Source organism: Pleurodeles waltl, chromosome 4_2 (assembly GCF_031143425.1).
Source record: "Pleurodeles waltl isolate 20211129_DDA chromosome 4_2, aPleWal1.hap1.20221129, whole genome shotgun sequence".
Classification (NCBI taxonomy): Eukaryota; Metazoa; Chordata; class Amphibia; order Caudata; family Salamandridae; genus Pleurodeles; species Pleurodeles waltl.
This window is the reverse complement of record NC_090443.1, coordinates 62423529-62438164: the sequence shown is the minus strand read 5'-3', so window position 1 is coordinate 62438164 and position 14636 is coordinate 62423529. Positions and strand designations below refer to the sequence as shown.

The following is a 14636-nucleotide window of genomic DNA, read 5'->3' as shown; positions in this document are numbered from 1 at the left end:
TTCCACGGAATCTCAGAGATGCAGGCGAAGAGAAGTTGAACAGGAAAGTTTTCTGTCAGGTGGAGAAAATGTGGGGTCCATTTTGGATGGATCCGTATGCTAACAGACTGAATGCTCAGGTATTTCAGCGAGCATCTAGATCTGGAGTCAGCAGGTGTAGATGTGTTTCATCAGGATTGGAGAGGCCTCAGTCCTTATGCGTTTCCTCCTTTCTCGATGATTACTTGGGTGACCATGATGGTAAGCAAATGGAACGGGATAGCTGTAGTAATTACACCTCTCTGGAAGGCTCAGGTTGGGTATACGGCTCTATTAGAAATAATGGAGGTCTTTCCAATTCTGTTACCAAGCTTTCCAGAACTCCTTCAGGGTCCAGCAGACTAATTTCACGATTTAGTATTGTCAGATCAGTTGAATTTGGTGGTTTGGAGAATTTCAGGAGAGTATGGGCGGTACCAGGCCTTTCACAACAGGCTTCAGAACTTATTAAGGAATCCTGGGCTCCAGGAACAAGACAAATGCATTGATTGGCATGGCAGAAATGGGTTTGTTGGTGCATGGAGAGGGACTTTGATCCCGTATCAGTGTCTTCAGTGCAAGTGGTGAATTATTAAACAGAAAGGTATGAGGATGGATTATCTTATAGGACAGTGAATGTGCATAGATCAGCAATTGCTGCAGGTCATTAATTAGTCAATGGTCTTTCAGTGGGCCAGGATGTTATGGTAAGAAGGTTGATGATAAATACATCCAGATTGTCTGCCCACCAGGCTGTAGAAAATCTACATTTGTATCTCCAGACGGTCACTCACTATTCTGCCATTCTAAGAGTGGCAAAATCAGTACATTTACACACGCTAATACCAATAGGAGTGGGCACCTCTGAAAAATGCCTCAGTCTGGTTAACAACAATAGAAAAAAGTGTATTTTCTAACATACTAGAGGCAATTTCTTTTTTTTAAATAGTTTTTAAAATTTCATATGCATACCCCAGTGCTGAAGAGCATTGTTTCTGACTTAACCAATTAATGTTTGTCATCAAACAACTGTTATATTTTTTTACATCTATGATTATGATACCTTTATCGGCTTCATCTCAGTTATTTTCAGGGAGAAAAATGAAAGTACTCTGGAAGCCGGGCTTACACCCCCCACCCACCAAAACAAAATGGGGAGCTGCAGCCTATAGGTCAAGGGAAGCATGGATCAAAACAAATACAACACTCCTGCCATGCCACAAAGGGGTATTAAGTAACTAAGTGCTCTATCAGGGCTAAAAGACAATACAGTACAACATGACAAACGTGCTTTGACACCACTCTGGGCACTTTTGGACTAATGCTGAGCAGAATTCAAAGACTGCACGAATATGAAAGGCGCCCACCTTAATAAATTCACAACAAGCTGAACAGAACCGTTGTAGTGTGCTGCACTAACTTTGCAATCTGAGGCTTGACGTAGTTCCAAAATGGCATATGCACTTTCTCTTGGCACTTAAAGTGGTAACATGGCTCTACTCTGGGATGAATATCAAAGAACAATATGAAACACATTTTACAGGCTTGCAGGCAGTCTAAGGCATCACAAGAGTTTCTTTTGTTCAAGAAGATGAGCATGTTTTGGGATGGTAACCTGCCATTCTTCAAACACTAAACAGCACAGAAGCACTCATCGCAGTCTCTGAACCAGCCTTCCTTGTATGCTTCTGTAACCTACATCTTACTTTTCTCTCCTTGGGTGTATGCTCATTCGAGTCTTCATCTGCTCAACTTGTTCTCAGACTCATTTTACATATCCTATGTATCTCATTTCACTAAGCCCTAGCTTCAGGTATGTTTCTAGACACTTCCAATTTATGCAGACAAGAGAAATAAGGTACAAGAACTAATTTGTTGACCACCATGTGGGATGGGAGACTATATCACAAGTCTGCGGAAACTACAGTCAGCAACATAAACACTACATGTCATTTCGCTTCTTGGTTCCTCCTGCCTTATGCCTACCGATTTTGGTGGGACGGATGAGATGTTACCACCAAATTTAATGAGGTCATGACCTAAAGGTACTACTGATTGATTTTCATGGTCATTAGCATTTTCCTGGACACCGTGCAATTCAAACTCCAGGCTTGTGGTGGCTTGTTCAGAGCCCGTGTGCCGCACACACATCTTTGTAATGAGCTACACATATAGCGGCCATAGTCATCTGCCTCCATTCTATCCCGGCTAGAGCACTAATAATAACATGTTATCACTTCCTGGCACCACGTGGTCTCATCATCCAATCGTTCTTGAGATAAGTCATGCACCATTGCAGAGGATCTTGATTGGGCCTCAACGATCACTGTAATGGTGTCTGTTGGATACCACCACATGTTGCAGTTAGCATATGGTGCTGATGTTCCTATTTTTGCCTGTAGTGACCCTATTATCAGCGCTGAGCCCTATGGCATCAGTACTTTGGGCGATATTCATTGCATGTCACCAGATGTCGTCATGGCTACTGCTGATGAAGCACTGTTGGTGGTAAAAGGGATGGGAGTCTGGCCTGCTCTTTAACTATGTTTCAGGCAACTCAAGCTTGTATTTGCATTTTTGTATTTATAAAATGCTAACATACACTTTTGATGTAGTTCCTCCAGAAGGCAGCACACACACATTGGTGGAATGTAATAATCCAGATACAAGTATGTATTGTGATCGGCAGAGTGGCAGTTATATAGCATGCAGCAAGAAGAGACTTTGATTTTAGTATTCACTGTAACATATTCAGGTCCCCTATATTAAAATAATTATTCAAATAATTATTTTCTCATTCATGTGGTACAGATCGCACAGAGAATCGAGATAGTATTCCATGTGATTGAATTATACTCATGGAAAGCAGTTATAAAGTGTGACCACAAGGAATCAATCTTTATGTAACATCAGTGTAGATGTTCTATAAACTACATGTATGTGCACTACACGCCATGTTGTAAATACCTATAAAATGTTATTGATATTTGTACTCGGAGGTCCCTACCGTTTTGTCCAGATGTCCTGTTAAAACTATGCAGGTTGAAACGCACCAATAGATAAACTCTCAGTTGATATAATCCTCCCAGGATGCAATAAGGACACACATGAAGGTGAATGCGTTTTGTAGAGTAAAAAAAAGAAAGAGTGAGCTGTGTTTAGAGTGAATGAGAAGCATTTGATGTGTTTTATTATTGGCAATGAAATGCAGTGTTTTATGCCATGAATTAGTAAAACATACTACTATGATGTACACTGGTTTGAAGAATGAAAAGGCAACGGATTCTGACAAAAACATGGAATGAAATCAAAGCAGGTGTTCCAACGATGGCACGCAGTTTAGGTGAAGTCAATGGTTCTCATGACTAAGCCTGGGGTTTTCCCAGTAGCCCCTGAGAGTATTGAACAGGGTCACTCGCTAAAAAACATCTATAGAAGGCTCATATATTTGAAGTTTTGCTTCTATTTTAAAGCGTGAGTCACAAGTAAAATATTGAGACTCAATTATAAGTGAAATATTGAGCAAAAACTCTGCAAAGTGATATGAAAATATATTGTATTTAATCTTTGATTCATAAAGTCTACAAACTGGTTTTAAAAAGTGTGATATTCAATGTTTGAATGATGTGGTCTGCAGTAAAAAGATACCCACAATGGTTTATAGGTTTTCCCATTGACAAACCATTGACATGAAATTACATTTCAGAGTATTTGGAAGGATATCGATAATCCATCAATTAATTGCCTAAATTTACCTACAAATATATTAATCTTTCCCTAAAAAAGTAACATGCTTCTTTAGAGTCAATGGTCCTGTTAGCATGAAAGAAAATATTCTGATTTATCCCTATGAGGCTACGTGTGCGTTTAGATGTTCTAGCGTATACTCAAAAGCATCTTGGAACTATAGAATTATGCCACAATTTAATTCTACAGGGCAATTACAAAACTGTGCCTATTGATGGAAAATGTGTTTCGAGAGATATGGCTATGTTTTCAGTCCCAGTAACCATCTAGCGGTTGCATTTTGTATCCGCTGTAGCATATGTAGAGAGGATTAAGGTATATCCAGAAAGAGTGGTGGGAGTGATGGAAACAGAAGGATCTCAGGATGCCCCATGGCAAGTGGGAAGTCTTCAGACAGTACAGTTTTTTTATCATACACTGTTTTATCATACGCCAATCTGTATTTTAGTCCAGATAGTTTTACATTTATGATGGGCAAATGAAACCTGCAGTACATCAGTATACAAAGTGGTGTGATATGAAATTCCAGGATTGTTGACAATGAACCACTTGACCTTTGTGGAGGGTGGTGAAATCTAATTGGATGCCGTAGTAAATGACCTTACTGAGCACTAATACCTACGTGTGCTCATGAGCCCCGTGTGGCACCAGCAGTGTGGAGTGCAGGTTGTTCAGAATATGCCGGGTGCTCTCATGATGTTTGGAATTATGTGCCCGGTATTACTGCTGTGTATGATCAATGCACACACCGAAGTAAGTGAATTCCACCATTCTCATAATGTTTGTGACTAACTGTAGCAGGTACTGCTGGTGTTGGGCTTGTTGAATGCAGGGCCATGGTTCCATGTAACTCTACGTAGAATAGATTATTTTTTCATTTGGGAAAGTTGCTGTACTACTGCTGTTCTTTCATCTGTTGTGCCTCCCCTTCCAATGCCTTATAAACTTGCCAGGTCCAGAATGTGCTCTTGCCAAACTGTGAGCACTAGTCAAAAAGATATTGCCTCTAGCAGGACCTCCAAAATGCTCCCCACCTAACAATCACCTGCTGTCTCCTCTATGTTTTTCAGACATTCTTCTGCATCCCTCCCAGCCGAAGCTACACTTGTGTTGGGCACAATTCAAAGTGGGTCTTGTGGACAAAGAACCAGAACTGCTTTGGCTTTTTTTACAAGATTTTGGAGCTTAACATCAGAAAATAACATTTACTACCCCTCTACCGTCAGATTCAGCCTGTATCGCTCGTGGGTGTGATTGTCATCACTGCAGTGACCAGTAGCTAGTTATCTGTGTGTCCACATTTTATGATAATCTTTTCCACCAGAGGAAGCAGTGCTTAGGTTTGTCCTTGTCCATCGTGCACTTGAAAAAGACTAAATTTTTGGTTGTGGAATAAGTTTCACAGTACCTTTCGAACACTGTCCTGCCTGCAAGTTAAACTATTTGAATGATTCCCAGGCATTCTTCCCTTTTCTATATCTGTCACTCTAACTTTGTCTCCGGTAGCTTGTTTGATCTCTGCCACCCTGCACTACTTACTCCTGCATTCTTGCTCTTTCTCCTCCACTCCCTGTTTCCCTCAGCCAATACATATATATCTCCATCCACACAGCTGTACTTCTCCTTTGCCTGCTATGTCTACCTCTCGGTGACTGTCATTTTACCCTTCACTTGCTGGCTTGCTCACTTTCAATGTGTGTGTCTTTTTCTTTCATGTGTCTCTTTCCTCACTATGGGCCATATGTACTAAAGCATTTTCCCATAGACACAGAGGGGCATATTTATACTCTGTTTGCGCCGGAATTGCGTCGGTTTTTTTTACGCAATTCCGACGCAAAACTAACTCCATATTTATACTTTGGCGTTAGACGCGTCTAGCGACAAAGTCCCTGGAGTTTGCGTCATTTTTTAGCGTGGACACCTACTTTGCGTTAATGATATGCAAGGTAGGCGTTCACGTCTAAAAAAGTGACTCCAAGGCATGTGCGGCGTATTTACACTCCCAGGCAAAATTCACGCCCGGGAGTGGGCGGGTCAAAAAAAATGACGTGCGGCCGTTTTTGCGCTGTTTTTTAGCACCTGGACAAGGCAGGAGTTAAGGGACCTGTGGGCTCGGAAGGAGCCCAGAGGTGCCCTCCCATGCCCCCAGGGACACCCCCTGTCACCCTTGCCCACCCCAGGAGGACACCCAAGGCTGGAGGGACCCATCCCAGGGACATTAAGGTAAGTTCCGGTAAGTATTTTTTTTTTTTTGTGGCATAGGGGGGCCTGATTTGTGCCCCCCTACATGCCACTATGCCCAATGACCATGCCCAGGGGACAGAAGTCCCCTGGGCATGGCCATTGGGCAAGGGGGCATGACTCCTGTCTTTGCTAAGACAGGAGTCATTTCTATGGGGGTTGGGAGTCGAAAAAAATGGCGCAAATCGGGTTGAGGTGAAAAATTTGCCTCAGCCTGACTTGCCCCATTTTTTGGCTCCCAAGCTCCATATCCCCCTACGCCGGCGCTGCCTGGTGTACGTCGTTTTTTTCCACGCACACCAGGCAGCGCCGGCGGCTAACGCCGGCTAACGTCATTGATTAAATACGGCGCCCGCATGGCGCTTCAGAATGGCGTTAGCCGGCGCTAATTTTTTTGACGCAAAACTGCGTTAGCTCAGTTTTGCGTCAAAAAGTATAAATATGGCCCAGAATGGGTAAAATCCTTTGGTACATCTGGCCCTATCTTATTTACCATGTCTCAATAGTGCACCCTAGCTGTATCTTATTCATCCTGGCTGTATCTCCTTCTCATTTGCTTTCTGTCCATCATTCTTCATCTCTTAATTTGTCTCACTTTCCTTTCCTCACTCTCCCTTTTTGTCTCCTCCACCATTATTCATTTTTAGGGTCGAGCCTGCGTCGCATGGGCTTGCACATGCGTTTCACTTGCGAGACGCTTTAGGAATTAGAAAAGGGCTCGGAGCCCCGTTGACGTCACGTCAGTTGTCTTTCATTGCTTTGTGGGCTTGCCTGTTAAAAGCTGCTTCCTTTCATTAGTGGAAGGCACGCATACGTCATGCCTTTTCCGGTGATTAGCCCTCCTCGAGCGCAGCGACCAAGTACTGGAAACATGCGAGGATCGTTGATTCCCATCAGGTTTGTGGACTACTTTCTATCTTTTGTTTGCAGCGCGATCTCGCTTGGCAGAAGTCGAGCGTTTTGCATAACATCGATCCTGTTACAGTTCACTCATAATGAAACCTATTGGCAAAAGTGCAGTTAAAGTTAATTGCACTTTTGCCAATAGGTTTCATTACAAGTGAAGTGTAGCAGCGCTATCACACAGTTTTTTTCTTTCAATCTGGAACTCTGAGAAATGCAAGACCCTAGTGCATTGCAAATGCTTGTTCTAACTTGCTCTCTCTTCTCTTTACTTGGTATCTCGTCACCTCTGTAAACTTTTTCTGTGCCACCGTCTCCCTCACTCTGTGATCCATTTCAGTATCTCTTTCTCTCTCTTCATGTTTCGTTCTCCCTCTCTGTCCATTTACTCACTGTGGCCATTCTCTCACCTTGTATCCTTCTCCGTTTTCATTGCAATGCCCTTGCCTTTGTCCCTTACCACAATACCTTTCCCAAATTCGTATCATTCTCTGTTGTTCTCTTTCAGTCTCCCTCAGGATGCTTACATGTCACACACCATCTCCTTTCATTGACCATATCTTCACCGTTTTCATATCTGATCCTCCATCACATCTTCCACAACATTGCTCCTTCTCCCTCACAATGCTTCACCTTTTCGTACTCACTGGTCATCTCTACTTCTCATTTGTCCCCTATCAATCAGTACCTCCCGGCCACGCCTCCTTCCTCGTCATGTTTTCCTCTCTGACACCATGCGTCCTCTTTAATCGCCATATCTTCTTCTCCCTTATGATATTATTCTAATTCCTCATTGTGACTGCTCTTTTAATGGGACCTCCCATGCTGAGCCTCACTCTCCTTTTCTCCCACATCATATTCCTCCCTCCATCATTGTTTTCTTCTTCTTCACTGTCTCCCTCACTCATTTTTTTTTCTGCTTTGCCATGTTCCCTGGTCTCTCGCTGTATTGCTTTCTGTCTCCTCTATTGCCATAGCATGCCTTCACCCTCAGTGTTGTTTGCTTCCCATTGCCACTTTTTACCAACCTAAGTATGACTCATTGCTCCTCACCATGTCTTGCTGTCCCTCAACATGTCTCAGCTTTTCCGTCACCATTTCTCTTTCTCGCTCACAGTTTCCTACTCAATCACTATCTCACTCACCATTCCTTATTCTGCTTGTCCTTCTCCCCTCCTGCCACCCCAATTCTCCTTATCACTCACAACTGCCTGAAAATAAATCTGCACCCTCCACAGTGCCTTTTTCTCTCTCATCATATCTGTGCTTCTCTGTCACTATAGATCCCCCCGTTGCACCCTTTCTCTTTACATTTAATCTTGTAATTCACTATACTTTGTACTTTGCTATGGCTCCTGCTTCCCACACATATCTTCTCTCTTGCCATGTCTCCTTCTTTCTGTGTATATGTCTACCTTGGTTTGTCCCTGCCTCACTCACCAGTACTCCACGTCCCTCACTCTGCTTCCTTTTCTATTGACCTCTCTTCTCCACTCATATCTAGTTCTCTCTCACCTGCCTTCTTCCTCTCTATGTCTCCATCACATTGCCCTACTTACCCTCCCTACTTCTTAGTTTCCAGGGCTATGTCTTCACTTTTCCTGCTTTACCCTTTTCTCCCTCACCTTGACTTCTGTCTCTCCATATTTTTTTTTCGATCACCAAGTTTTCAACACGCTTCTTCTCTTGCTACATGGTTTTTCTGTGAACAAAGTTGAAGTTGTGGAACTCATTGCAAAGCCCAAAAGTTTCCAATCTGATGGTGTGCTGGAGAAGCTGAACATCTTCCTACAGGTAGAAAATGATGCACAATTCAGCACTTCCCCGCAAAGTCTACAAGCAAAAAAATCTTACTTGTCTTTAAGCTCATGGACAGAGCCCACCATGTTCCCCAGCTTGGCCTGGCTGTCTCCGTTGTCCTCGTAGATGGTGTTCAACTGTTTCAGCAGCTGATCGATATATGTCTTGTAGAGAGCATCCAGGTTTGAGCGACTGGAATCTGAGGAATCATCAGTAATCTCCAGCATGGACCACCGCTCCTGCAGAATCCGCTTCTCCTCCTGGAGGTACAGGATCTGCCAACACAGAGGTTATATTAAAGTGTTCCTTAAACCACATTTTAAATGTTAATCATAATCCATCACAAAGTGGATCAATTTTTTCGGGTGCATCAGTCCGCCAGCCTTTGTGCTTGAGGGTCACAGCCATACCAGATTTTTACAATAACTACTGAATATGAAAATGATTCTTACTTAGGTACACTGTTAGTAAGAATATCGCATAACTTACGGTCAGATAACCTGAAGACTGGGAAAGGATATAGCCATCATTGAACACTCATGGTGTAATCTGACACAGAAACAGATAAAATGAGGGAAGGGAAGGTGAAGCTGCTAGAAGTACTATTCTGTCTAATACCTACCATCTCCTTACTCAGAAACACTAAACTTATACTTTTGTGAAAGTTTACGATTGCTTGCTATTCACAATGGTATTTTACTAATAGTATCTTTATGACTGGGGAGTCTGAGCACATAAAAATATAGAAGTGTACTTGGCTCAACAGTCGTAAAAATTCTACTAGTAAAATAACTTTGTGAATAGCACACAGTTGTAAACATACACAAAATTGTAAGTTTACCTTTGTGACTCAAGTCCTGAGACCCTGATTACTAGTGCCCTGGAACAGTATTCGGTACTTACTGCTCCAGATAATTTCTAACACAGGGGGTTTGTTATTTATTCAATGCAACAACTAGCATTTGTCACAAGTTTTGTCTTATAAAGGGGGCATAACGTGGATTTTGATATTTACTCCACCAAAATCTGTATGTCCTGGTAATTACTGGATCCTTTTCCCTTGTCAAAATCAAGTAGGTTTGACCTATTGAAATTTAGGGTCTGTGGGCTTTATATCACCCAGTATTTACAGAGTGTGATAAAGACTGCACAACCTCTTTGCAAAAAAGGGTTTGCATGGTGGTTGGAATTTTCAATCCCACTTTGTTGAAATCAACGTGATTGTGGACTTCAGCATTACCCATAGTATTGATCCCCTGTTACTGGTAGTTATATCGTAGTTCATTAATTTCGACTGGTGCTAGTAAGAAAGGGGTAATAAACGGACACAATGGGGCATTTGAGATGCGTTGCAGAAAATGGCAGAAAGGGAAGAACTAATGCAGTAATGGTAAGAAAGCTTTCTGTGTTCTTCTTAGATTGCTTAACCTATTGGGGAATAGGAGAGTATGTTATGATATGTTAGGTTGTGCTATTTTATATTATTTATTTATTTATTTACTGTACATCTCTAAGGCCTATTAACGCTTCAGAGAAAACTGATAACTGGCATGAAAAAACCTGCATCTGTAGTTAAACACATTTACCAAACCTGTTTTAACTTGTTTCGGCTTGTAGGAAAAGGGGGGGATGGTTACAAACTTTGTCTGCTGCAACCGAGAAACTCGCTCAAGAAGGTAAACAATTCTTGTTTTAGGCACACACATTTTGAACTAATAAGCAGACAATGAGGCCTACCCTAGCATAGGCTACCTATCTTCTCAATCCAAAATACAAGGGTGTGGTCATGATGTTCCTTGACAATGATGGTCATGGCCTTGAAGATCATTCTTCTATGCACGAAAAACCATTGTAGGGTTCTAAGCCCTGCGGTGATGGGGTCCCTCCTCAGCAGATCCAGAATGAGCCTTGCAGGCTTGTTTTTTACCAGCTTGAAGAGGCATAATATTTTTGAGGCACCATCACAGTCTAACAGTAAATTGGACTTTTCATTAGAAAATCTTAATGACAGACAATAAACTCTTCCTATAGCTATCTCAGTTCATGCATTATGAGGTGTTTTGGAATTCTGTCTAAACATGTGTCAAACATGAGGTTGTTCCCCCATGAATGTACAGACCACCTAACGAGGAGTGACGGAGCTATAGAAATCCACATATTCAACTGGATACTTCTTCTGGGTGATTACTCTTTTATACCTTAAATCAAGGCATTAGCCTGTGTTCAGAACTTTATTGTAGCACTGTCAATCCACTGAAATCAGGTGGCATTGTGTGTCTTGAGCTGTGGATAAGCAAGATGGCAAAAGAAATTACACAGCGAGTCCATAAACGATGCCTCTGGAGTCAGTGATGTCAGTGCTGTCCTGAAGGGCTTGGGATTGAAGTCCAAATAACAACCAGGATGCAATCGAAAAGTTAGTCTCAAGAGAAAATAAATACCTTTGTATTGTGAGAAGCAAAAAAAAAACACAAATGATCTTCCAACGCTTGACATCAAAAGCAAGGAGGAAAACAGGATAGAGGGTCTAGGGGTTATTCTGAATTGTCTTCTGAATCAATTCCCATGCTTGTCAAGCTGCAGCCTCAAGTGAGTTTTCCTCTTCTTGACTGCTCAGCAGAACCAATCCAGAGTTTTCATAGTCAATAGGAGCAATTTACAATATTTGAAGGCTGGGACTTTAATGCTTTGGCTCCTATAGAGGCAGTTGCTCCTGTTAGCCTTATCATAGCTCCACTGGTTCTGGCTTTGGTTTCAACCAGCCATTTTGTTTCTCTTAGCTTTCTACTATTGCCATTTTCAGTGAAAAAAACTAAAACGCCAATGTTATCCCACTCTACGCCTGTGGCACCTGTCTCAACATTGGTCCTGACACCAGCATCAATGCTTGGAGTTCCTGCTTGGACAATGTCACTAACCCATAGGGCAGATATTGCACTTAAAGGGGCAAGAAACTTATTGCCAGCTATTTATTTGTTAAGAGTTGCTAGCTGTTAAGAAGTTCATAAGACCAGGGGCCTTTTCAAGGTTCCATGAAATATTTCTATCTAACTCAGAGACCCCTTTAACAGTAGGGATGAAGATGATAAGTGAGGCTAAGAACCTCCTATCGCCGAGAATTCCAGTGCAGGACTTTTCCTGGATCTGCAAAATGCAAGCAACCTCAATAGATTTTGAGGGACGCTTTCAGGGCAGAAGTGGGTGTGGTGGACACTGGGAGATCACACTTACTATTCTAACTCCAGTCCTAGAATATCTGGGGCTAGTGCAACTTTCCTCATAAACAGTCAAAGAAGCTCATTTACTATTCTAACTCAAGTCCTAGCATATTTTGGTGAACGTCAATATTCCCCACATTTAAAATAACAAAAATGTTATACAGTTGTAACAGTTGTAATTTTGCAAAGTGCTGGCCCAAGGACACTACTGAAGGCAAAATACTAGTAATACCTTGTTTATCACACCAAATTCACTCAGCAGTGCTCCATTTTCCGAATCATATCTCCACCCATCAGGTAAGTGTTTATTCCCCGTCTTACCTGTGCCAATTACTGAAGGAGGATCCTTCTTCTGTGAAGGCCTGCGCATGGGATCAATAACTGAAACATAAACAGTTGTCTCTACCAGGAAAGCTTAGAGTCAGGGTGCCCTACTGAACCACACACTTAGGGAGCATAGGGCAACAGGGGAGTGTTACAAATCATACTGGAAGATGTATGCATTTCAGGTGTCAATATTAGCAGCAAGACGCAGGTGATGTCTGCTGCTTGCTGCTATAAATACTTGATTGACTCTGAGAAACCTTTAACTGCACCCTAGACGAATGCAGAGTTTGTCACAGGATGAGCTACAACAAATACTGTTGTAATATCTCTGTCAATTAATCTACCACTGGGATAGGCCAGAAGTGAACTTAATGGAAGAAGCGGACTTTTCCAATCATAGACCTGCACTGTGGACTCTGCTCAGTGTCTTTCCATGGAAACGCTTCACAGGAGTAGATTGTGTGATAATTCCCTATATAGCCAACCTGTGAATAGTCAACCTACTTATGCATCTTTGCTCCTCCTGGGTGGGGAGCAAGAGGGAGAAAGACAAAATACAATGTTGGTCACTATGGGACTTTTATTGGAAACTGATGGGTGCGGAATAGGCAGCATGGAGAGCCAGACAACGTGATGGGGAGAAGAAAGAGGATCAGCCAAGCAAAGACAATGAAGGTGGGACAGGGAACTGTGACTAAAGAGATGGAGACAGTGACTTGGAAGCAGAAAGTAAAACAGGGACGGGCACATTGTAAGGGATGGGAAGAGGAAAGGAAGCCTGGAGAAGCAGAACTGTGTGAATGGGAGCCAGGAATGAAGTGAGGTCAAGGAACAAGACTGTGAGCGAATAAAAGCACGGGTTCACAAGAGTCTATACACAGTGGCAATCAATATTTTGAATGCATTACACTGCAGAGGGTGCACCAAGAAAGTCACGTGACAGTCATGTGGTGCAGTCATCGAGTGCCCATTTGGCCTTGTCAGCTGAATTTAGTGCCATGGGGGCAGTTTGATGGTCAGTAAAGAATGGAGTAAATCTACCCCTCATACACTCCACAGGTCTGTCTCCTAATTCTCTCGTGAATGTCTCAGGGAATGTTTTTTTTAAAATATTAAATATATGGTTTGGGGGAGGATCTCCACTCTTTCCCAGTCCTTCTCCATCTCTTCATCATTGCTAAGCACCTCTCCTTTCTCATACCTCCGATCACCTAGTCCATAATGGCATGCCTCCTGACCACCTTTAAAGACGTCCTCTTTACCTTGTCTTTGAATGACGCACACTCGTCGTCCAGGTTCACGTCAAGGCTGGCCCCATTCTCCAGAAACGTCACCTTTTTGCTGGATGACGTTTTAGACACGCTCTCAGAATCGCTGTCGGTCGACGGCGCGGAATAGCTGCCATTGAGCGTGACGTGGGTAACAGAAGAGGACGTAGCTGCGTGGTCATTGCTGCTAGAATCGGAGGCCCCGTTGACCAAGGAATGGTAGTCTCCGACGCCCCCACTGGAAGACCCTCTCACGGCTGAGTGCACCTTTACCTTCTGGATGACGATTTCGCTGGTGGACGTAACTTCGCTCCGATGGAGCCGGAATGGCTGGAGACCGCTCTCCATGGCGCCCTGTACGGGCTCTGCGGTAAGATTTCAGGGCAGGACGAAATAGCTTGCCGGGAAGATGAATGCTTTCCTTGGAAGAGAGTACAATGTACAATCCACCTTCTCTCAGCAGTGCTTCAGCGAAACATCCCTAACACCCTGGCACAAGTAATTGCTTTTAGGGTGTGACTGTTATTGCAAATTTTCCAGACCGACCTGTTGCCTTTTTCTTATTTCTCAAGCACATTGAGTAGAAAAATATACTAATTGAAACCCGAAGGCAGACAATTATGCGAAAAAAGCAGTACCGATGCATACACCTAAGCACAGATACAAAGACAGACTCGGTAATACAATATTGAAACTGAATCAGATGCATACAAGGGCGGAGGCAAACTCTCAGAGCAGAGAACGCACAAGGAAGCGCACAGACCTGCTGGCACTGCCACTTAAAGAGAAACTTACGGACATGACACGGATTAACAAAAACAAAAAAGACGTGTTTAGGCACCTCTGTTCACATGTAAACACACAGTAGACCCACGTTGAAACCCACAGATACATTTACAGACATGCAACCCAGAAAAGTAACACACGCATGCACAAACGTACAGAAGAAGCACAGAAACAAGTTTCAGATAAACATACACAACACTAATCCACAGACAGGTACAGGCTGCGGCAGAACTCAGTCGATAACAAACTTTCGCAGGAAGATAAACACCCGGACACACTGGGGCAGAGAAGGTGCTGAAGTTTATATATAATCTGCATAGAAACACAT

At 42.8% G+C, this 14636-nt stretch overlaps 1 protein-coding gene across 1 annotated transcript in view; it reads right to left on the bottom strand.

Annotated features, from left to right (window-relative positions):
* Nucleotides 1-14206, bottom strand: part of LOC138292221 (keratin, type II cytoskeletal 80-like) — a 56606-nt gene extending 42400 nt beyond the window's left edge. Inside the window, exons 1-2 of the mRNA XM_069230665.1 lie at nucleotides 13517-14206; nucleotides 8764-8984 (exon numbers count right to left, since the gene is read on the bottom strand). Coding sequence (XP_069086766.1) covers nucleotides 8764-8984; nucleotides 13517-13870 — 575 coding nt within the window. The 5' untranslated portion in view covers nucleotides 13871-14206. The remainder of the gene's footprint in view (nucleotides 1-8763; nucleotides 8985-13516) is intronic.
* Between the last annotated feature and the right edge of the window lie 430 nt (nucleotides 14207-14636).